Here is a 25,808-nt window from a genome sequence, read left to right as displayed (position 1 = left end):
GTATTGTGAATGTTTTGGATTTTGACTGTTTTAACCATGTGTAGGGATATCTCGTTGTCTTTTAAATTTGTAATTCCTTAACAACATACAATTTTAAGCATTTCTGCAAAGGCTTATTATCTTTCTGGGTAAGGTGTCCATTCAGGTTTTCACCAATTTCCTAACCAAGTGCAAGTTTTCTAATTGTTACATTTTTAAAGTTCTTTATATATTTTATGTACATATAAAAGTTCTTTATATCTTTATTTGAGACATGTCTTTTCCAGATATTTGTATATCCCATTCTGTGGCTTGTCTTTTTCATTATCTTGAGCAATTTACATGCACATGGTAATAATAGGCACAAAGTACACAATACGAAAGGGTATACAGCGAAGTTTCTTTCCCACTTCTGCCTGCGGAAGTTCTCTTCCCAGAAGGCAATAACTATTGGTGATTTCTTATATACTCTTTCAGAGATACTCTATTCAAACACAAAAGTACCTGCTAATTTTTAAATAAATTACAGGTGTGAGCCACTGTAATTTATTATTCCAACTTTTTATTTTGGAATAATTTCACATTTATAGAAAAGTGTCAGTAAAGAAAATTCCCATATTCATCTAGTTTCCCCTACATCTTACTTAACCACGTTACATTTGTCAAAACTAAGAAATTAACATTACAGCATTACTATTAACTAAACCCAAGACTTTATCAGATTTTCACTATTTTTCCACCTATGCAATTTTTCTGTTCCAAGATCCAATCCAAGATACCACATTGCATTTAGATATGTATCATTTATAAACCAAATTAGGACAACCTTCTCTGTGCTTAGCCTTTTTTATTTAATGTATCTCTCAACACCTAAGGATAGGATATGACTGTGATGTCTGTATAATATGCCATGTATGGATGTGGAGTCATTGTTTACTTAACCTTTTCTCTAATTTCTGGCTGCTTTGGTCGTAAACAGGAATTGTTGCTGTTTCCTATGTGATCTGCAGTAATCAACCACTTTTTAAACACCCCTTATAACGAACATAACAACTCAAATTTATTAAACGCTTTATAGTTTATGAAGTGGTCACAATGTTCAATCCAACAGTCCTGTAAACTTGCACTGATGTCCTGATTTTGCAAGTGAGAAAAGTAAGACTGTAAGTGACGTGTTCAAGAGCATAAATAAAGACCAGACCACGGTTTCTCATTAAAAACTTTCCATGGCTGAGCTCACACCTGTAATCCCAGATCACCCGAGGTCGGGAGTTCGAGACCAGCCTGGCCAACATGGTGAAATCCCATCTCTGCTAAAAATACAAAAATGAGCCAGGTGTGGTGGTGTACACCTATAAACCCAGCTATTTGGGAGGCTGAGGCAGGAGAATTGCTTGAACCTGGGAGGTGGAGGTTGCAGCAAGCCAAGATCACACCACTGCACACCAACCGGGACAACAAAACAAGACTCCATCTCAAAAAAAAAAAAAAAAAAAAAAAAAAAGACTTATTCTCATAGCTCCACACAGGGAATCCAGCTGAATAATCAATGTGCTTACCACATTGATCTAAGTACTAAGATTGTGTACTTAATATTGTGACAACTATCTTATTAAGCCTCCCCAAAAAAAGTCTGTAAATATTTTTGAATTCTGTAGCTAAACATTTTTTTTCTTCCTCTCATCTTCCAATTATTTTTAGTCTTATTTAAATTTCTGTATAAATGTAATACATGCTCATTGTGAAATATAGCATATTTTCACATATATCATGTATCTCCTGATACTTCTAATCAGACCAATGTTGACTTTTTGATATTATTCTTTCAATTTTATAATCTACACATATTATAGTAATACGTTACTCTGCCCTTCCACTAGGAAATGCCGTGGAAAAATCATATCACAAAGTATTATTTTGAAAAGTGTTTTTTTTGGTTGTGTTTTTGAGACAGAGTTTTGCTCTGTCACCCAGGTTGGAGTGCAGTGGTGCGATTTTGGCTCATTGTAACCTTTGCCTCCCAGGTTCAAGAGATGATCCACCTCAGCCTCCTGAGTAGCTAGGATTACAGGCATGCACAATGACACCCAAGTAATTTTTTTTTTCTATGTTTAGTAGAGACCAGGTTTTACCGTGTTAGCCAGGCTGGTCTTGAACTCCTTACCTCAAGTGATTCACCTTTCCCAGCCGGAAAGGTAAGTTTTAATGAATGTAATCTTACCCATCATAAGACCATATTATAACTTAATTAATTCCATACTGCTGGACATTTGGGTGATGTTAATTTTTCTTTATAAAATACTATGTATGGCAAGCATTCCTGTATACATACCTTTATGTGTACTTTCAGTTACCTTCTTTAAATGGGTTAAATTCCATTGTGGCAGAGGTAAGATACAATGTCTTCTTTTATTAGGTAAAAAAAATCCATCTGCATAAGTGTGTTTGGGACCGTTTTCTTTATATAATTTGCATTTAACTTTTCCAAATATATATTTAGAAAGTAGCTGGCACCACAGCGTGTGCCACTGCACCTGGTTAATGTTTCAAAAGTGTTTTGTAGAGACCGGGTCCCAGCTAAACCCTTTAGACAGAAGCCAGCTTTAAACTGAATATGAATAGCACAATATAATCAGAAAATTCCTCAGACACTAACCATTAATCCCTGTACACGACATTTTAAAAATACGTATTTTATAAACTGCATCAAAGTCCATAATTTACATCTACCTTACGAAAATTATTTATACATAAGCCTAGAAAATGCTGTGTTTTTATTGCACATACTCTTTGGAGAGGTTTCTCATATGCTGGATAGTATAGATTCTCACTAGAACAACAGTGTATTTTTCTCATTCCTGGGCTATTCTCACACTATCCTCTCATCACAGATTCCCTCGACACTCTTTACGGCTGTTCTCTGAAGGCTTCTCTCTACATTAGACTGCTCAATAGTGACGTGACTGCCCAACTGCCATACCTCTACTGAGAAGCCGAATTTTCACCTTTTTCTCTCCCAATGTACACTAAAGCTGCAATCTTATATTGCTATCTTAAGAAGTAGGTTTTTTCTAAAACACTTTTGATTATAGAAAAGTAAGGGAAACATAGATTTCTAATGCAGAAAATTTGGTATTTGCCTAAAAATTTGCCAATATCATATGTGAAAACAGAAAAACAACTCACCTAGTAAGTTACCATTCTGCACAGAGCCAGAATGGCTCTAGAAACTTTAGAAATAATCTACCACGGCCGGGTGCAGTGGCTCAAGCCTGTAATCCCAGCACTTTGGGAGGCCGAGGCGGGTGGATCATGAGGGTCAAGAGATCGAGACCATCTTGGTCAACATGGTGAGACCCCATCTCTACTAAAAATACAAAAAATTAGCTGGGCATGGTGGTGCATGCCTGTAATCCCAGCTACTTGGGAGGCTGAGGCAGGAGAATTGCCTGAACCCAGGAGGCGGAGGTTATGATGAGCCGAGATGGCGCCATTGCACTCCAGCCTGGGTCACAAGAGCGAAACTCCGTCTCAAAAAAAAAAAAAAAAAAGAAAGAAAGAAATAATCTACCACCACAACCACCAACCATCATGTCTGACTTTGTTTTTGAAATAAAAAAGAAAAAAACCTGGTACTTCCCAAAAAATTTCACACATATAACTTATTTGTTTTAAAGACAAGAGTCTTCCTCTGTCACCTAGGCTGGAATGCAGTCACATGATCCTGGCTGACTGTGACCTCCAGCTCAAGGGTTCAAGTGATTTTCCTGCCTCAGCCTCCCTAGTGGGATTACAGGCACAGGTCACCAAGACTGGCTAATTTTGGTATTTTTAGTAGAGACAGGGTTTTGTCATGTTGGTCAAACTGGTCTCAAACTCCTGAGTTCAGGTGATCCACCTGCCTCAGACTCCCAAAATGCTGGGATTACAGATGTGAGCCACTACACCCAGCCACCATATATATTAATTCTTCAATAAAATTGACAGAGTTAATACTATTTAAAATATTTTCATTATATTACCTCAAGCAAGACTGGCAAATGCAGCCTGTGGAGCAAATCCAGGCCACCAACTGTCATTTTTATAGCCCCATATCAACGATACAGAAGTACTTATATAGCTACATAAACATGTAAGCAGTGAAAGAAAAAAACAGCAGAGCTACAATGTAGGAAAAGGTAGCAAATGAAACAAGCGGTTGAACACAAGAAGTTAAAAAAAAGGGCAGGGGAAGCAACATAGTAGAAAGGGACTGTGCACTAATTAGAATCAAGAGAGTAAGGGCCATGTTTCTTCTTCCTTTTTTTTCTTTTTGAGACGGAGTCTTGCTCTGTCACCAAGGCTGGAGTACAACGGCACGATCTTGGCTCACTGCAACCTCTCCTACCTGCATTCAAGCCATTCTCCTGCCTCTGCCTCCAAAATAGCTGAGGAGATTACAAGAATGTGCTCCCACACCTGGCTTTTTTTTTTTTTGTATTTTTAGTAGAGATGTGGTTTCACCATGCTGATCAGGCTGGTCTTGAGCTCCTGACCTCAGGTGATTTACCTGCCTCAGCCTCCCAAAATGCTGGGATTATAGGCATGAGCCACCATGCCTGGCCAGAGCCATGTTTCAAACTAATGAGTCGTTTCATTTTTCTTGGCTTCAGCACCTTCAATTGTATCCAGGCTCCTTTCATTCAAGTTTGTCTCGGTGCCAACATTTTGTGTGTGTCAGTATAGCCAAAGGCCAGAGAATGTAGATCAATGAATATACAACCATATTCTTTCATGAAACTTATGGTTAATAAAATACTGGAAAGAGTATAAAGGCCTCGTCCTTATGAAATACTGTCAGATCAGATACTATATCCCTTAAACACATTTATAATCATTTTCAGTATCTCATCTAGTGAAGAGATTTCAAGTATATTAAACTTAGATTTATATATGTACACACACACACACACGCAAACTTTTTTTTGGTTTAGTTTTGTTCTGAGACAGGGTTGGCTCTGTTGCCCAGGCTGGAGTACAGTGGAGTGATCTGGCTTACTGCAACCTCCACGTCCTTGGCTAGAACAATCCTCCCTCCTCAGCCTCCAGGTAGCTGGGATCATAGGCATGCACCACCACGCCTGTCTAATCTTTTGTATAGACAGGGTTTCAATATATTGCCCAAGCTGGTCTCAAACCCCTGGGCTAAAGCAATCTTTCTACCTTGGCCTCCCAAAGTGCTGGGAAGATGAGCCACCCCTCTCAGCCAAAAAGATAACTTTTGAGGGCAGGGTTGTATTATGCTTTGATCGTCTGAAAATGGTGATTACATATTTTGTAACACTAGCGCATTTCTGGATTTTTCATAAGTTATAGTGTAAGCAGTATCAACTTTACAAAAGCATTTTCTTTCAAAGTTGGTTGTCTGAGGTACCAAATACGCAGGGAAAAAACTGTACTTGGGCTTAAATTCCCAGACAAATCCACAGAAACCTATTTAATCCCAATTAAATGGAAATAAAACATAGAAGCTTTGCCAGAGGGGCCCTTTAAGTTCCGAGATAGAAAAGGTAGAGTTAAGCAGAGATTCCAGCAGCAATGGCAAGACACCTGCTTTGCTTATAAGTCAAATGCTTGTAAGAGAGGTAACAATTAGACCCAACCCGTTACATCAATTAACATGTCTAAAATAAGTTATAACAATATATATAGTCTGCCTTCTGCGTGTGGGTTCCACATACATGAAATCAATCAATCACAATTTGAAAATACTTAGGGGGAAAAAATGGTTGCATCGGTGCTCAATGTACACAGACATTTTTTTCCTTGTCATTATTCCCTAAACAATTCAACATAAGAACTATTCACACGGCATTTACATTGTGTTTGGTATTATATGTAAGTTACAGATGACTTAAAGTATATAGGGGGATGTGCGTGGGTTATATGCAGAAACTACGCCATTTTATATATATAAGGGACTGGAGCATCAGGGGACCGAAACCCTCACAGACACTAAGGGATGACCATAGAGCAATTCTATTTTACTTTCTAGAGAACTTTTAGTTATCTTTTTTTTCCATTAAACAACCAGAAACTTCCCAGTGTCCCATGGAAAACTAGTTTCTCAGAAGCTAATGATGCTTTTTACAGAAAGTCTTCTATGCCTAATACAATTTGGGGGTGTAGAAGGGTAAACAAAGTTAAATCAGCTTTTTCTTTTTTCAGAGTCTTTAACATGCCAAAGTACAATCTGAATTTCTAAGAGGGAACAACTGACACAAAATGGTGTTCAAAGCTATTTCATTGTGGAACCTTTTTTCCCACGGTCATCCCTCAAGACCATTGTCTCCATAATTATGGATTAAGAAAATAAGCTAGTAAAAAACCTGAGATATGAAGACAGAACAAGTATCTTAACCTAAACAGTGTGGTCTAATGGAAAGAGCATTCAACTACTAAGAGTCAGGAGATACGAGTTCCACATTTAGTTTTGACATTAACTGGCTTTGTGACCTCAGAAAGAAACAACTGTCCTGTGCCTTAGTTTTAATCATTTGCAAAATAGCAATTATAATTACAGTTGCAGCCTTTTTCAGGGTTGAATACAGTTATTAAATTTATGAGATTATGGAACTGTAAAATTCTAGAGCTGATACAAGACCTCTGAGGATTCCCAGCATTACCGTATCAAAAAGGTAAAGGTTATTTTCAGAATCTATATTAAAATCCACATGTCCTAACTCTCAGCCCTGCAATTTCCCCCTGCATCACCACACATTGCACTCATTGTTTAAAATAAAAATTATTAACAAACCATCTGTAGAGGTAAAATAGAGTCTCAGAAAGGAACACAATTAAGGGTCTCAGAAAACAAGCAAAACTAAAGATAATCTTATATCTTAATTCTTCCATTTATCACATATACATATAAATACATCCAAAAATAAGTAAAGCTTATAAACCTGGAGGGATGGAAAGACAATGGCAGTTTATTACACAGTCACTTGAGGATGAAAGGTAAGCAATTCGGCGAGAATAATTTGTTTCTAAGTTCAACCAGTAAACTGATCCTGACATCATCAAAAATAAGACTAATTATCCACAGGTAAAGGAAAGCAAGTATTACTGAAATTAACGAGATGATCGAGGGTAGAGAAATGGACCACAGCTGGAAGAAGCTTGAGATAGACAAGGCGATTTGGTGACAGGAGCCTTGAACTGACCATGGAATTCACTGCTATGGTCAAAGCTTTTCATATAGTTGTGATACTAGAGTACAGAACTGTTTGATGCTAATTACCTAGCAATGTGCCAAAATGATGTACTTATTTCACCTGAAATATAAGAAAAGCCCTCTTTCCCATAGTGACAAATCAACAGGATAATTCTGCAATTCATAAAAAGAAACATTAACTCATTCAGCATAATAGCTTTACTTCCTGTGTGAAACACTTCAAAATATCTAAATGAATATATAAATGCACTTTCTGTTGCAAACTGTTCATTACTGAATCATTACCAACCCTTGTTAGACAAAATTTCTAATTTTTGCAATGTACAAAATCACTGAAGTGTTTAAAAGCTCTATCACAGAAGACAGTGGTGCTTCATAATCCACTATTACTTCAGGCAAATGTGCTTATGGCTGAACATAATACTCAAAATAACAACGTTCCCTAGACATACAATCCCTCCCCCACTTAATGGTGCTTTTATACGTTGACAGCAACATGAAATGTTACCGCTTTCCTGTTGGTTTTAACTGTCTGAGCATTCATCATTCACAGCACCACCTCAACTGTTACCTGTTGTGATGACAGGGTATCAACCGTGCCAAATGCTTCGACTACTACCGTACACATATCAGGAGAACTTTAACAACTTAGGTTTTTTAGATGGAAACTCCCTTCAATTCTCAAACAGCCAGAAAAGTTAGTCTATCTATTGTAACTCTACATACTGCTATAAAACCATGTTTGGGTGTCAGGTCAATTACTTCAGCTCATATCAAATTGGGCTGCCTGCTGCTGTATGGAACTGCATTGTGATTTAGGAGACATTGATTTCCAAAAGCAAGCTATTGTCGTGCAGATTGCTTACACTGTTGCTGGACTAAGGTACATCATTTGATCATTTTTACCGAAAAGAAAGGTAAGGAAGTGAAGTATATCAGATATTGTCTATGACCAGTGAATTTCTTTTGAACCTATCTGCTTCGTCATTTCAGGGTTCTCTCTCCTTCTTTTATATATAAACAAACATTTTTACATTAAGTAGTGTATAAATAAAACTTATGGTCTGGGCCAGACGTGGTGGTTCATGCCTATAACTCCAACATTTTGGGAGGCTGGGACAGAGGGATCACTTGAGGCCAGGAGTTCAAAACCAGCCTGGTCAACATAATGAGATCTCATCTCTACAAAAGAAAAAATGTAAACAATTAGTTGGTGTTGTGCTAAGGAAAGAAGACGGCTTGAGCCCAGGAGTTCACGGCTGTAGTGAGCCATGATCATGCCACTGCACTCTAGCTTGAGAGACAAAGTGAGACCCCGTCTCAAAAATAAGAAAAGAAAATGTATGGTTTGTGTATCTGCATCTGATATAAAGTCATACCTCAACAACGCAGTTCAGATGAATGAAGATTTTTTTCATTTGAATCATGAAGAGATCAATCTATTTACAAATATTATTTACTTCATGACTTTCTTTAGATGTTGATTTTATACATAGGGTATAGATGACTATTAAAAGTACTCTAGTAATTATCTGAAAACTGAAGACACCGGCAAGCACATGCTCTTAATTGTTCCAACTGAGAAAATGTTACCTCAAAGTGAATTACAGAAATATTGTTAGTCAACATCTGCTCAGAGCAAGTGACTGACATGCATACCTCTTAGGATTCATTTAATTTCCACACTTGTCCCCCACCAAATTTTAATAGTCACCTTGGCACAAAGCTGTGCTAATGACGAAATTCCACTGGGTCTAAAAGTCGTCTCTATGAGTGAAGAATAAAAAGTAAGACCATAAATACAAAAAGAGCTATTTCTGATTTTTTACAGTTCAGAGTTATAGTCTCAATTAATAAAGCTTAGTTTAATCCAAAATTACAAAAACACTGACTTTAACTTACCCTACTACACTTAACATAAATTAAATCCTATGTGGGGAAAAGTTATACTGCAAAAGGAAATTATTTGGAGTCTTACATCAATTTTACTTTGATGGCTAGCTCAACTGAAAATTTAAAAAATAAATTAGAAAGTTTTCCCTAGCCAAATAATTTACTCTAAGCCTAACTCTGATTTTTATCTGGAATGGTACATTTAATATTGTGCTTTTCTGTGTGCATTTATTTATGCTGAAACAAATTGTGATTTTAAACACAAGTTTTATTGCTGATTAGATTTTCTCACTCTTCTGTCATACTCTGATGGTTCTTCTGGCTTCAAATTGTCAACCACCTTAGGCAAAATCCACACTAGAATATCACACTCTGTCTCCTCAACACTATAGCGAATGAGGGAAACAAAGACTGTACAAAGCAAATCATTTTAAAAAAACTGCAGACCACCAGGATTTCGGATTTGGGTAATCTACTTAGATTAGCATGGCTGTGTCTTAAAAGGACAATTCTAAGACCACAATATAGGTCATGTTCTTAAGAAATAAAATAAGTAATGAAATCAATGTCAATTACACAAACTTTTTATATTTATATGATGCGAATAACAACTGGTATAACAGATTAAAGTTTTTGTAATATGCTCAGTCCCAGTATAAGCAAAAAAAAAAAAAAGGGCACAAATCATAGATTCTTTTCAATCAGGTTTCAACGTAAAATATTTACACACACACACACACACACACACACACGGTATGCAAAGTGAAAAAACAAGATTGGGTTTATAATTTTAGAATGAAGAACAACTTTAAACTTTCATGTGAGACAGAGAGGGGAAAAGATGGAGAAAGGAAAGGAGGGCTGTTTTGCAAAACACAGGGTAGACAGAATGATTCAACATAAAGGTTTTGCTAAATCAGGTTTAGATGGTAGTTCATATTCTTCCTGAAAGTACAACTTTACTTCTTCAAACCAAAACTTAAAAAAAGTCCCAGTATGAAGCCAAGTGTTTAAAACAAGTACTGCAACATCTAAATGTACTATGTTTTAATCAAATTGTGCCAGGAGAAACACTGTCCAATGCAAGTAAAGCCTAAAATCACTGCTTTGTCACACCTTTAATTATGACATGAATACAACTGTTAAGAGAAATAGTAGTATCACAAATGCCCTCAAAACGTACTTCTCTGCCCCAGAAAACATATCAAGCTGGAGGTCAGAAAGACATTGCCAAAAGTGACAATCAAAAAACACTGCTGCTTCCTTTTTTGACACCAATAATGCTTTAAGAGAAGAACCCCAATTTTTTGGACATGTGATCCTCAAGCTGTGCTGAACAAGAAAAGCCCTACTGGTCCGAGAAACTCCAGAACTTTATTCTAGATACTTACCTGCCCCTCCTGGACAAAGGGATAAAAAACGTCTCTGACCAAAGCAGCTTTGAAAGACCACTTGCAGAGAATTACCAACTTACCCATCAGATTTGAGTTCATGAAAGGTGTTGGGGACAAGCCTTCATGGGCTCCTAATCGACTGTCATTCAAGTGATCACTGTAATGAGGGCTGTCTGTAAAACCCTAGGGGGAAAAAGATCAGATTATTAAAGAGATTATTTGGCAGCCCGGCTAATTGAGCATAATGACACTCACCTAATTAATATACAGACTTACACATGGTCATTTCTAACCAGGTTTCCTGTTCATTATTTGGAAAGCAAACAGCAGAAGTACATCTTTTACTCCTTTTAAGATTTTAATGTCAAAAAACATTTTTTAATCGATCATAAAGAAAAGTGGGTTCCCGAAAATACACACTAACCATGAGCACCAATATCTCAAAGTATCAGCTCTTCTGATGAGATGGGGAGCTACAAAAATTCTGAAAATTTCTCAGTTGTACTAAATTAGGGAAATGCTTAATTCCCCTATTCATTCCGGCCCCCATACCCTAAAAATAGAGTTAGACAATTACAAGTTAGACTTAAAATATTAAAACGAATCCACAATCAATACGCTAGAAATGAATCCTTTCCCAAATGGCAAATATTCAACCAAAAGGTCTGGTTATACTAATTTTAATACTACTGTAGTATAACAATATATACTCCTACAGAAACCGAGCCATGTAAAAAAGAAAACGATTACTAAAAATCGCCAATTAAAATTCTTAAGAATGAAATTACAAACACCATAAAAACAATAAAGCTAAGGCTATTTTTTTACAGTAGCTGTTATTACATTTCTCCTTATAGTTTAAAACATGTTTTGTTTTTTTTTAAGCCAAGGGGAAAAAAGATAAAGTTTACAAATAAAAACAACTGTTACAAAATTACAATGTATTAAAATCTGTCCTGGTTCTCAGACTTTTACACAGTTTTAAGTACATCATCACCTTCAAAATCATACTCTTTTCTAAACAAGGCTTTGAACTTAATTAATTAAAACTGCAGGTCAAACCTATGTCTGCCAATTTAAAACCAACATGGTAAAGACCAGAAAAATGTATACAAGACCAAGTAAGAGAAAGAACTAAGCTGGCTCACAGAAACTAGAAACCACACAGAATCCCACAGGACTAAAAAATCATCAATCACTGAACGTTTATCATTACCCAGACTGCAGGCTACCATTTAAGAGGACATTGATGGGGGTGAAACAGGCCTCACTATCTTTGCAGGCAGGCTGTCAATGAAAGGGCTAGGAACCAAGGGCTAAATAACTGTCAAATTATTACAATTGCTTATAGATGCATGTCACAACTCCTGCTATTCTGTTTTAAAACTAATCTTCTGAGAACGCTACCTCCCAAATGAAGCTTTGTTTCATATTTATGTGATTTAGAATTACTGATACATTCAGGAAGAATGTAAATGTCGATCACGTGTGTATCAGTAACTGTATATTCACAACGTATGACCATGAGTAACCACAACCATAAGTCTTATCTGATATAGCCACTTTTAGTAGAACCTATATACAAAATAGAATGGCTCTTAGCTAAGGTAACTCCACAGTTTACCTTTTTTTTTTTTTTAGAGAAAGGGCCTTGCTCTGTTGCCCAGGTTGGAGGCTCACTAGCCTCAGCCTCCCAGGCTCAAATGATCCTCCCACCTCAGCCTCCCAGGAGTAGCTGGGACTATAGCCATGCACCACCACACCCAGCTAATTTAAAATTTTTTGAAGAGACAGGGTCTCACTATATTGCCCAGGTTGGTCTCAAACTTTTAGCCTCAAGAGATCCAATGGCCTTGGCCTCCTAAAGTGCTGCAATTACAGGCCTGAGCCACCACGCCTCACCCATTGAATTTACTTTTACTATTTAAAATAATACTAAGTGACATACCACTAACTCACATACATCTGGGTATTCTCTCTGCCATGCTTCTCACTGCCATTCTTAGGCACACAGTCAAAGTCAAAAGAGGGCATCAAAACCCTAAAAATGCTCACTTAAATATTGTTTGTCATCCTAAAAGAATATTACTCTAGAAAAATGCCAGTTAAAATGGCTTTCGGATCAGCTACATTGTTCACACTACATGTGAATGCTAAAGAATGAAAGAGTAATTTTGTATTCTCTCAGTTCTCTTCATTCTTGAACAACTAAAAGTAAAAACACTACAGTTTTTTAAAAAAAAACTATTTCCTAAAGTACCACTATACAAATATATCTAAGTCTGAAATACATTTGTCGTGTCGCTAACTGACTACGTGCAATTTATTAACTTTATAAATTGCATGCAGTGTCTTTTATATCTTGCTAACCTAACTTTTCTCTGTTCCCACTGCTAATGACTGGGATTGTCATAGTGCACCAGAAAATGAGTCTATAAATGTTTTTCCTCAAAAACAAGCAAGACTTGTATATGAATCCTCAGGACTGATGATATCCCCATACTATTAATCCACATACCAAATATCAGTAAGGCATAATTTCTCTCATTCAAGGATAAAAATCAGGTATTTTCCCAGCACCTTACAAGTTCCATTTAGCAAATGCAACTTTGCTTAAAAGACACTGTCCAAGAGACAAGAAAGGAATAGTTCATTATCCACAGGTACAAACTGACGCTCGGAGAAGGCACAAAGAGACTTGCAAAACGGTTGTCATAGTTTCACATCAACTATGACTGTACACCAAACCTTCACTTCAAGGCCTGGGGGTGGCTACTGTTTGGGCTTATGCTTGTCATTCCTTTCATACAGTAACAATACCCACCCACAGTATAACTTTTGGTGAAACAAGATGAATAGTTATGAGATAATTCACAAATATTTAAATAAGATTACAAATCATGTATTTAAAATCAGTTCTAGAAATGTACAACTATGAGCATGTCAAGGTATCATGTAGCTGGCTGATACCTAGAGCGGTGCTTCTCAAATTTCAACATTATTAAGCAGACATCTTGCTAAAATGCAGATTAAGATGCATAAGGTCTGGGGCGTGGGATTTGAGATTCTGAATTTCTAACAAATAGGCGATGCTGATGCTGCTGGCCCATGGACCACACTTCTAGTAGCAAGAACTGAGACAACCTGGAATAAAGATCTCTTTCATAAATACAGAGTAAAAAGGTCTAGAAAGGCGACAGTCAGGCACCACCCCCTACCACTGGAACCATATTAAAACACCAGAAGCTTCTAGATAAGCATAAATTAGGAAGAAACCCCACAGTTTTAAGAAAAAAAAAAAAAAAAACTAAAGCAATTAGAATAGCAAAATATTTTTATGTATGTGGATTCATCCATGTAGCTTTTAAAGCAGAAGATAGTTTAGCTGTCAAATGGAGCTGCTCAATGAAAGAAATGGGTGAGCTGACCAGGAGTTTAAACAACATTCTTCTTAAATACCACAGAGAATCAGACATGAAGCACGGGTGATCAAGGGGCAAAAGGGAAAAATATTATAACCCAGAGCACTCATGGATAAGAGAGAATAGCAGAGAACAAAGCAAAATAATGCAGTAACTTTCAACAGGCTGCAGAACACTGGCTGAAGGTGAACGGCCTAAGGGAGTGGTTGCAGCGACAAAAAAAGAACAAAAACCAAGCAAGCAATGGCTAAGGTGGAACCCAAGTGGATCAGACATTGGAACTGGTAAGTGAATGCTATTTCAATTTTGAAACATAAAGGAAGTAAATCAGGGAGATCATTAAATATAAAACTATCACGTTGCATATTTTAAATTGATAAAAAGTTACTATGCTAATAAAAGGGGTCAAATCTGGCCCCTGGGGCTCCTAATTAACATCTTGCATTCTGTTCCTAGCTATTAAGAAAAATGAGATTTTTCAATACATGAGATGATATACATTATGAAGAACAGAGCAATACTATCAGAATTATCTCTTATACTAGGCCTTTAGCACAATATGGCATTGAACACAAAAATATCTCCAAATACACCCTAAACTATCACTGTTCCCATTTTATAAAAATAAAAAGCATTCAAGATATTAATAATTGATAAAATAAGTTGATGCATGACAAGTTTACAAAAACCATTAATTTCTATACTTAAAATCTGCCTAAATTAAAATCTGGTTGGCAAATCTTAAATAATTCCATCAGTGAATGCATACTTTATAAAAGCTTTGCTATTATAAACTGTAGTCTATAAAGTAGATTTCACATTTTTCTCTATGTTCATTTCCTGATGCAGGAACTGAGAAATGTTGGTGTTTTGGTTGTTGTTGTTGTTGCTAACTTTAGGTGCATACTCCATCTGGCTTTTCTCCCCATGTTATCCCTCCCCACCCTCCCCACTCCCCGCTGTCTTTCCCTACCCCCACCACCAACAGAACTTAGACCTGCTACAGTATGACAAGAGACCTGAAGTGATCAAAGCCAGCTTCCATATTTAAACTAAACCGCACATAATCAATAAATTTTTTTTTTTTTTTGGAGACAGGGTCTTGCTCTGTTGCTGGAGTGCAGTGGCTCGATCATAGCTCAGTGAAGCCTCAACCTCCTGGGTTCCAGCAATGCCTCCACATCAGCCTCCTCAGTGACTGGAACTACAGGTAACCACCACCATGTCCACCCAGTATTTTTATTTTTTGTAGAGATGGGGTCTCGCTATATTGCCCAGGCTAGTATCAAATTCCTGGGCTCAAGCGAACTCATTCTGGCCTCCCAAAATGTGGGCCATCATATCTTTTGTTCTATCAAAGAGGGGTGGGGGAGAAGAGAGAGAAAGACAGAGACAGACAGATTGTGGGGGGGAAAGGAGGGGGAGGGGGAGGGGGAGGGGGACATAATGCAAGAGAGCATGTGTGTCGGAGAGATACAGAGATAGAGAGAGAAGATACCTAGTATTATTTACAAAATACTACTCCCCTCTGGTTGCTCACCTCAGAAATACCAGAATTTTTTCTTTTGGTATTTCTGGCCATTTAAAAAATTTATCTCATCCAATTTAAAGAGCATCATCACCAAAGGATCTCAGTTCAGAATACACTTACAGTTTTACAAACCTATGTTATTCCTTTGTGTGAAAATTAGTTAAAAAAAAATAAACCACTGTTTTTAAAATTCTACTTTTAAAAAAATCTTCAATTCTTTGCAATGGCTTTTTTTTAAGGGTGGAAAAGAGGTTCAGACTCTCTTTGAATAAAGATTACTTTCCCAGGAAAGCTTTCCCTGACCCTAACACCACCAAGTTAGGTGGGCTTATTCTGCGCTCCCACAGCAGTGAGCATTCCATCACTGCACAGCTCCTACTTTTTAAAATTGCCTATTTAATTATCTATTTAAATTAAATCATAATTATCTGTTATAATTGCAAAGCACCGCGTAGGATAAATGTGGAATTTTTGGAGCCAGACTTGGCAGGTGAGAATTCTATCTTTGCTACATACAAGCAGTGTGGTGTGGGGCATATTAAACTTTCTTGTCTCAGTTTCTTTATCCGTAAAAATGTAGATGATGCCAATAATACCTTCACTTCACAGGTTGTTACAAAAGGATTAAATGAGTTAATATATGTAGCACAATTCTAGTCATTATTATTGTCCCGGATAGAGATTATTATGTCTTACAGATTCTGAGAGTACAGGGACTGACCCTATGCGTTTTTCTTCTCCCCCAACAATGACATCTTCAGAATGATGCCTGCCACATACATAGCAGGTGCTGAACAAATGACAAGAGAAATGGGAGGAGGTTTTACTTGCTACATCTTTAAAATGCTGCTGAGTTTTAGATACTATAAATGTTCAATCAGTTTCCCCAGAGACCTCACAGTAACTATAAGAAAGAAGGGTAATAAGAAACTAGCTTACGTAACTGCATTGAACAAGTATCCACAAGTTTCTGGTATTCAAAAAGCTACAAGATATCCCATGAATTACTGAAATCCTATAGCCTCTAAGTGAGCCAAAACTCAGCAGAATCACCCAAAACCTGTATGCTCTCAGAAAGCTCTGGACGAGGGTATCAATGAGTGGTTATGCCTCAAAGTGAAATACTAATAAAATGAAAAATTTTTAAAGTAAGAATAAATGAAGTTTCAAAGACAGAAAAGTGTTCTCATTGTATTTCTTTACTTATCCCTATGATAAATTACCAAAAATAATGTCTAGATGAATAATGTTATACTTTCTAAAACAAATACTTGAATGTGACTGTCTCTCTCAGTCATACACAACAATCAAAAAGCCAAATGGGATTACTTGATCACGAATGGGCTCTTAGCAGAGAGCAGAAATTGTGTCTCTATCACTCACTACTCTCTCACAAGGGCCAAGCACACTAATGGGCATGCAGTAGGTGGCTAATATATCTGTTAATGTAATCAATGAATGAAAAATAAAGACTGCCCAGTTAATGAATCAGGTCTACATCTGAAAAGGTTACTTAATAGCATTTTGGCCGGGCGTGGTGGCTCAAGCCTGTAATCCCAGCACTTTGGGAGGCCGAGGCGGGTGGATCACGAGGTCAAGAGATAGAGACCATGCTGGTCAACATGGTGAAACCCCGTCTCTACTAAAAATAAAAAAAATTGGCTGGGCACAGTGGCGCGTGCCTGTAATCCCCGCTACTCGGGAGGCTGAGGCAGGAGAATTGCCTGAACCCAGGAGGCGGAGGTTGTGGTGAGCCGAGATCGCGCCATTGCACTCCAGCCTGGGTAACAAGAGCGAAACTCCGTCTTAAAAAAAAAAAAAAAAAAATAGCATTTTAAGGTTCTGATATCCTTTAATAGGTCAATACTAACATATAGTAAAAATTTCTTAACAGGGAGATGGATTTTGTCATCCAGGTCTATAAATTTCTGCAGGGCAACAACTTTTTATTCCTTTTCATAATCCCAAAAGAGACTAGCACAAAATTTTGTGTGTAATGAAGTGCTTAAATTTTTGTTGAGAGGATGAATAATCTCTTCAGGTAACATTTTATTCATGAATGCTAAGTAGTGTTATAGAATTACTCTAATCCAAGAATGAACAGTGAGTCTTGAAATGGCCTAGGCAGAAGGAAAAGGAAAATAAAAAGCTTTTAGAAATAGGAAGAATATTCATAAAATACGATGGATACATGAGATGCTGCTTTACACAGGGAAAGTATTTTTATAAAATAAATTATCCTTAAAAACTGTACTATATAGTATGACATATCTAAACACTTTTTAGGAAATATTGGTTTATCCTAAATTAACATGCTGACTTTACACCTGTAAAAGGTTTACTGAGAAATTACATTCACATTAATATACAATTTTCTCTTTGCCTTTATACATTTATTCTTTATTTCCAAGAAGTATCGTTCCATAAAATACTAGATAATATTTTTAAAAAGCTAGTCTTTCCCAGATAGTTTGAGAAGCACAAACCTACATCCTCAGTACTAAAAATGTGGTCCTTAAAACTGACTTACTGGCAAATTCTAGGAGTCTGCTGAAATGCAGAAGCTCTGGCAGAGTCCTAGACTTAGTGAATCCAGAAACCGCGTCTGACTTAATAAGATTTACAGGAGATTTATAAACTGACAAGCACTGGTTTACATCATCCTGTAAGTCACTGGGTCTGGTATACTGTGAAACAACATTAGCCCCATTATTTATTCTTCCAGTACCACTAGTACTACAAGTCCTAAAGAGCTTACATTTTAAAGCATAATTCCACTGTCTCATTCATAAATCTGCCTGCCACATACTATATGCAACCAGTAAAATTAAGAGTTAAAATGTTACTGTTCCCCTCCCAAGAAAATCTCACATTTCACATAATTTAAAGCTTCTATCTTCTACTTCTATAAATCAACAGTATTATGACTGAGCATATAACTACTCAGTCAAATTTTTATTATTTCCTGATACTTGCAAAATCAGTTAAAATAATCCAACATAAGGAACAATATAGTTTTATTAAAACCCATGCTTAGTAAGCAACAACTAACTTAACTCTGTCTACGCAAGGAGACAGAGCATCGGCCAATGAGCAAAACCATGTCCTTAAATTCAGAGGATAACATATTTTAAAACTTTAAAATACCAGTCCTATATGTTAAATGTTGTTTATTCTACAACAACAGGTGGGAAAGATAAGAGCAGCAAAGAATATGTAATAATGCTTAACTTCTTTAAAATTTATAGAGCTGAGTGCAGTGGCTCACACCTGTAATCCCGATATTTTGGGAAGCAGAGATGGGAAGATCACATCAGCCCAGGGCAACATAGCGAGACTCTGCTGCTACAAAATATAGGAAAATGGGTCAGATGTGGTGGAATACTCCTATAGTCCCAGCTACTTAGAAGGCTGTGGTGGAAGAATCTCATAAGCCCAGGAGACAAAGGCTTCAGTGAGCCAATATATCACACCACTGTATTCCAGACTAGACAGCAGAACCAGAGCAACAAACATTCGAAAATCAATTATAAAAAGTACTAAGAATTTTTTCATTTAACTTGTCTATATTTTCCAAAAATTCCTAAAACAAGTTTGTTTTTCTAAAAGACATGTTATTTCTCAGTTTTTCATTTAACATGATTAAAGTTAAATGTATCACATGTAGAAAATTGAGCATGTACAGAAAATATCAACGAAGCCGGAAAAAGAAAAATTTCTCAATGTATCTCCATTGAAATGCAAATGTCAACACCTGACACATTTTCTTTCAATTTTTAAATGTTTCTAAACTAGTCCAGACATATTGAAATGTACATAATAAAAAGCCATGTGCCCACAACTCAATAAATACAACATTACCAGTATAGTTTAAACCCCTATGTAATTCTAATTCCCATTAGAAGCAAACACTATCCTAAATTTGTTTTTTATCATTTTCACACATTATTGAATACTTTCATTATGTATATTATCTAACTGATATATAGCACCATTTTGTATGTTTCTAAATACTATCATTTTTCCTTTACTCAGTTAACATTCAGTATATAAGAATGATGTACACTGACAATGTATAGCACCGGTATATACATGCCACTCCTAGATAATATTCTATATATAAACATACCACAATTTATCCAATTCCATACTGACATTCAGCTTGTCTCTGGTTTCTCCCTATTATAAATAAGGTTGTTATGAACATTTTAGGAATATGTCTCCTTGTAGATATGTGAGAATTTATATAAAATTTTCTCTAGGGGTCAATTATCTAAATGTGAAATTACTGGTTTACAGGGTATGCCCATGTTCAAATTTACTAGATATTGCCAAACTGTCCTCCAGAATAGAAATAAATTACTGTTTATGGGAAAAGTCTCGTATCTCTTACTGCATCATAAAGTTGTATACAGAAAGCACCAAACTTACGAAAGGCGGCTTCCCAAATCCCCTTGTAAGTTTTATGTAATTTGTGACACACTTCTCAAATGGTAAAAAGCAAAGCAATCATGATTACATTTCCTTATCTGTTCACTTAACTCTTAGAGTAGCTACATTCTTGTCTGAAATGGTTTGGCCTGGGTCCAAAGGCGGTCTTTTGCCATAAAAAACGCTCAAGACACATTTGTTAAATGAGTTAATCGTTGCTAGCCTCTTCAGTTCCTCTTAAATGTCTATAAAGTTGCACACATTACTCCAGGCACCAATACTGGAGATAAAAATCTGCAAGAAACACCATGAATTTTTAGTTTGTCACTGGTATCCCATCGTGATAGCCAGGGTTGTGTTGACTGTTACAGTCCTGGCAAAAAGGTTGGCTGCTGCTGATTTTACAGATTCTGACCCATGGCCGTAATAATACACAGTTCATGACTAAAACAGTACGGTGTATCTTCGCAGGAACCAAGTACTTTTGAATTATGTTACCAGCCAGGGCAGCTGACCATGAGCCATTTATTTACACAGTCCCTGTGACTTAAGCCAATCATCTTTAAGGGTAAGTTCCAATTAAAAGTATAATAGTGAAACAGCATTTCTTTAATAACTGGCTCATATATGTCCTAAATCCCTGGCCTAGATTCATTTCCTTGAAGGTGAAAGTAGATAAGCCACGGCTGAAAGATCAGTGGTTCCTTCCAGGAATATGTTACCAAATCTTCATTCATCCTTCCCATTTTGAGGTTTTGTGGAACAGCATTAACAGTAATCGGATGGGCCAGGTGCCATGGCTTTTGCCTATAATCCCAGCACTTTGGGAGGTGAGGTTGGTGGATTACTGGAGGTCAGGAGTTCAAGATCAGCCTGGCCAACATGGTGAAACCCTGTCTCTACTAAAAATTAAAAAAAAAAAAAAATTAGCCAGACGTAGTGGCATGTGCCTGTAGTCCCAGCTACTTGGGAGGCCAAGACATGGGAATCGCCCACGAGGGCGGAGGCTTCGAAGAGCTGAGATTGTGCCAGTGATCTAGAATGTCACTCCAGCATGGGTGACAGAGCAAGACTCTGTCTCAAAAATAATAATACTTGTAATAACAATAATAATAGCATGAGCATACATTTGGTGATACCATTGGCCAGAACTTGGGCTAAAGGCTTTATTCACTTAATCTTTACAACACTATGAATTAACTACTATTATTCTCATTCCACAAATAAGGAAAGAGGCACAGAAAATTTACACAGTGCACCCAAACTCTAACAGCAAAGAGCAGGATGGGGTTTTCAATCTAGGCTTTCTGTCCAAAGCCTACCATGCTATGTTGCCCTTCTAGTAATAACTGTTCCTCCCTAGAATTACCATGAATTGAATGGCTCAATGATAGGCTAAAGCCATACAAAATGAAGAATAAATCTGTTCAAACAGCAATTCCTAAGTGATAGAGGAATGAAAGTAGGAAAAGGCAACAACAAAACAAACTAAAACCCCTCAAAATTTTTAACTACGCAGTTTGGCAAATGGTGCCCAAAACAGTGGAGGCAGTCATAAGAGCTTTAGTGAACTGTTTGGACTGGGGGACTCTGATGAAGCCACAAACGAAATGGGAAATAGAAAAATCTCTGCTGCTAAGTGGACACTACTGCAGACAACCTTATCTCCTGTAGAATTTTTCTCTTGCCCTAGGAGGGAATAAGGTACAGTAGTCTTCTGGGACGCTAGGAGAATTCCCACGGAGAATGCAAACAGAGGCCTCCAAAAACCTAAAGGCAAATTTCTACAGCAGCAGAGCCAGCAGTTGAGTGCCCTTATGTTAGATAAAGTTTATGATAATGATTTGGCAATTATAGTTAAGAATCAATATTCATTATAATTAAATGGGAAAAGCTATGTAACTCTAGTCTAATAAAAGGCATCTGAATGGCCTAGCTGTAATGCACTGACAATTGCAGAAAAGGTAATTATTCGCATATATATCAAAATCTTTAGGGTCAAACACCAAAATTCAACATTAGTTGAGCGCTCAGTCAGAGAAACCACATCACAGGAGGCACTAGTCTTCCTTAAGGACTCTGATTTGTTCTGCAGCACTGGAACTTCCTAGAAATAGCAACTGAATGCAGAAAGACTTGTTAAGAGACAGACCTGTGAATCCCTTCCTCAATTCCTAGACCTCTGAAACGGACAGTGATTATTTGGCTAAAGGACACAAGTGCCATGTGGATATCGCAAAATAGAATGGACAATGGAGGAAGTCTTCATTTCTACTTAACACCAAAGGCAGACAGTAACCTTGTTTTCTGATATACAGTATACAGTTTCTCTTGTAGAGTGCTCAGCAGGTAAAATGCTGGACCTCCCTTTCAAACACAGAAAGGTTTCACTATCAGGTTATGAGCGGTAGAGTATATCAGATATACAAAATCTAACTTTCAGAGATAATCTTTTAATGATAAATGGGTTTCTTAAAACTAAAATATAATCCTGTCAATAGAGACTTCTATTTTAAATGAACAGCGTAGTGAAGTAACTCATCCTGTTTCTCCTGGATTTAAAACAAATCCTCATTTTTAACTTTTGCAATTTTTCAACTTGAAAAAGCATCTGCATTATTTTCCTAGAAAGCTGCCGTTTCAACTTGAGAAAGCATTTTTTCAAATGATCTTTGAGTCTCTTTCCTTTTTATTATTATTATTTATTTTTTTAAGATGGGGTTTCACCATGTTGACCAGGATGGTCTCAATCTCTGGACCTCATGATCCATCCGCCTCGGCCTACCAAAGTGCTGGGATTACAGGCGTGAGTCACCGCGCCCGGCCAAATGTGTTATTTAAATCTGTGGTAATCTAGTTAAATACAAAAATTTAAAAAGGAAGAAAATATTATTAACAAGCTTGTCAATAAATTTGTAGTAATAATACTTCTCAACTCATTCTTTTAGGCCAGCATTAGCTTGGTAATAAATTCGTACAAAGAAAGTACAGACGAAACTTAAAAAAAAAAAAACAACTACAGATCTGCTGAGCATGGTAGCTCCCATCTGCAATTCCAGCACTTTGGGAGGCTGACGCAGGCAGATCACTTGAGGTCAGGAGTTTGAGACCAGCCTGGCCAAAGTGGTGAAACCCTGGCTCTACTAAACATATACAAATTAGGTGGGCGTAGTGGCGGGTGCCTGCAAAAATCCAACTACTCAGGAGGCTGAGAGGAGAATCACTTGAACCTGAGAGGCGGAGGTGACAGCGAACAGAGAGTGCGCCACTGCACTCCAGCCTGACTCCAACTCAAAATAAATAAATAAATAAATACAGATCAGTATTACCTAGATGTAAAAGTTCTTAATATTTTAGCAAATTAAATCCGACAATTAAAAAATGCCAATACATAATAACCCAGTACTAGTTATCCCAGGAATGCAACAATGCTTTAGTATTTTTTAAAAAATTAATCAATACAATTCCTATAGTAACACACTAAAAAGGAAAAATCATCTGACCATTTCAACAGATGCAGGAAAAAACGTTTTACAGAACTCAACATCAGTTTTTCTTAAACACTCTCAATGAATCAGATTTACAAAGGAGCTTTCTCAATCTAATAAATCACATCAATAAAACCTATAGCAATCATCATGCTTAATGGCAAAAGACTGCTCATTCCTAACATCAAGAACCAAGTCCACTCTTAACCACATCTATTCAACATCATACTTGGAAATTATAGCCAATTCCATAAGGAAAAAAATCTGTATTAGAAAGAAAAAGTTAAATTCTTATAATTGGCGGACAACACATTGTTCAAACAGAATCCTCCAAAATGTACAAAAAAGCTATCACAACTAGTTAGTTTAACCAAGGTTTCAGGACAAATGGTCAATATACAAAAGTCAACTGTGTCATATATAGAAATGAGGCAAAAATTGCAATTAAAAATACTTATAACAGCATCAAAAATTATGAAATACTTAGTTATTAAATTAAACAGAAGCTGTTCACTAAAAACTATCTAAAAATACTAACACGGAATACATCACTGCATTCCAGCCTGGGCACTAGAGAAAACTTTGCCAAAAAAGAAAAGAAGAAAAAACATATATATGGAAAGTAAAGACTTAAATATAGAGATATATATCTTATATATGAATCAAAAGCCTCCACAATGTTAAGTTCCCCCTCCAACTGATCTACAGACTCAATGCAAACCCACACAGCTTCGTAGAAACTGACATACTGGTTTTAAAATTTCCAATGTATATGCAAAGAACACAGAATAGTTCAAACAATTTTGAAACAGAGTAACAAGGTGGAAGACTTCTATTACCTGACACCAAAATTTATTTGAAAGGTACAGAAATCAAGACAGTTATGGTATTGGTGTCTAGATAAAATCAGTAAAACAGAATATAGAACCTAGATACTAGTCCTCATATATATGGTCAAGAGACTTTTAAGAGAGATAACAAGTTAACTCAATGGGAGGAAAGAAAAATCTTTTCAACAATTGGTGGTAGCAAACTGGATAGCCTTATTAAAAAAAATTAACAATTGACTCTGATTTCTCATCTTGAACAGAAACAAACTCACAATGCATGATCTACGTTAAAACTTGAAGGTTTACAATGCCTAACTTACTACTTCTTGAGACTGCTACTAGCAAACGAAATTCCTTAAGTGCTATGAAGGGAAAAAAAAACGTGGGAAGATGTTTATTTTATTCCTTTCTTAAAGATTTATAATTTACTATAACCTATTAAAAACTAAGAAATCTAACAATCAAAAAGCCTCTTTAATTTTAATTCAATAATATATAAATGTTTTGGACCATGAAGCTCTGTATTTGTACACTGCTTCTTAATATCCTATTAAGCAGAGTTTCAGAAACTATGATCTTACTCAAAATTTTTGTTTTACACATTAGAAATCTGATGCCCAGACGAATGCAGTGGTTCATGCCTATAATCTCAGCACTTTGGGAGGCCAAGGCAGGAGGATCACTTGAGTTCCGGAGTTTGGTAAGAGCCTGGGCAACAAAAGTGAGACCCTGTCTCTACAAAACATACCCATACATGCTGACACAGGCCTACAGCTGCGGCTACTTGGGAGACCGAGGTGAAGGATCACTGGAGCCCAGGTGCTTAAGGCTGCAGTAGGCCATAATCATGTCACTGTACTCCACCATGGGCAACAGAGCAAGACACTGAAGAAAAAAGATACCTCATGTCATGTCCACAAAAATGACCCATTTGACCAAGTTCATTAGTCTAGTGAAAGAAGTGTCAGGCTTCAATTCTCTGTTCCTTGTATTATGAAACAGATTATCATTTACACCTGGTATACAATATGCCCTGGAGGTTTCGTAAGCAAATACTCCTTCTATTTCTGGACTTGTACTCTCCCCTAGGCCATCCTTATCAAGCTTTTATCATTTTACAGTATAATAATCTGTTTCCCATAAGAATGAGGACTCCTTTTGTTTATTAAATAGTAACTGATGATTTTTGTTTTGTCCAACTAATTTCAGTGACAAGAAAATGGTAGTATCTTAGTAAAAGCTACATGAAGGAAAGGAGTTGGAAAAAGAAAAGGTTTCCATGTTAACAACACACAGGCGTACATACAGAAGCCCAAGAGACTACAAAACTCCAAGAAGGGAAGAAAGATACTAAGGAAAAATGATCTAAGGAAGTCAGGCAAAAATCAGTGGAAAATCAAGAGTAATACACAGCAAAAGCTCAGGAAAGTCAGTGCAATGAGATGCAACAGTATTACCAACATGGAGACGATTATTTGGTTCAGGACAGCTGGCACTTAATTGCTTAATCACAAAATAACTTCCAGTCCTAAACACCAGAATATGCTCTGCTCCATGTACAAAGCAACAAACTGATTATGATATAAAATGACATTTAAATAATTACTTCATTTTATAAGAAGGT

General features: G+C 36.7%; 1 protein-coding gene across 16 annotated transcripts in view; it reads right to left on the bottom strand.

Moving 5' to 3' along the window:
* The window catches only part of TCF12 (transcription factor 12), a 363,108-nt gene that overhangs the window by 188,037 nt on the left and 149,263 nt on the right, over window positions 1-25,808 (bottom strand). For all 16 annotated transcript variants that reach the window (XM_035258674.3, XM_035258675.3, XM_035258676.3 and 13 more), the window contains one exon: window positions 10,563-10,665. In XM_035258674.3, coding sequence (XP_035114565.1) covers window positions 10,563-10,665 — 103 coding nt within the window. The remainder of the gene's footprint in view (window positions 1-10,562; window positions 10,666-25,808) is intronic.

This window comes from Callithrix jacchus, chromosome 8, assembly GCF_049354715.1.
Source record: "Callithrix jacchus isolate 240 chromosome 8, calJac240_pri, whole genome shotgun sequence".
Lineage (NCBI taxonomy): Eukaryota > Metazoa > Chordata > Mammalia > Primates > Cebidae > Callithrix > Callithrix jacchus.
The sequence above is the reverse complement of the archived record's forward strand: the minus strand, read 5'-3'. Positions and strand labels throughout refer to the sequence as shown.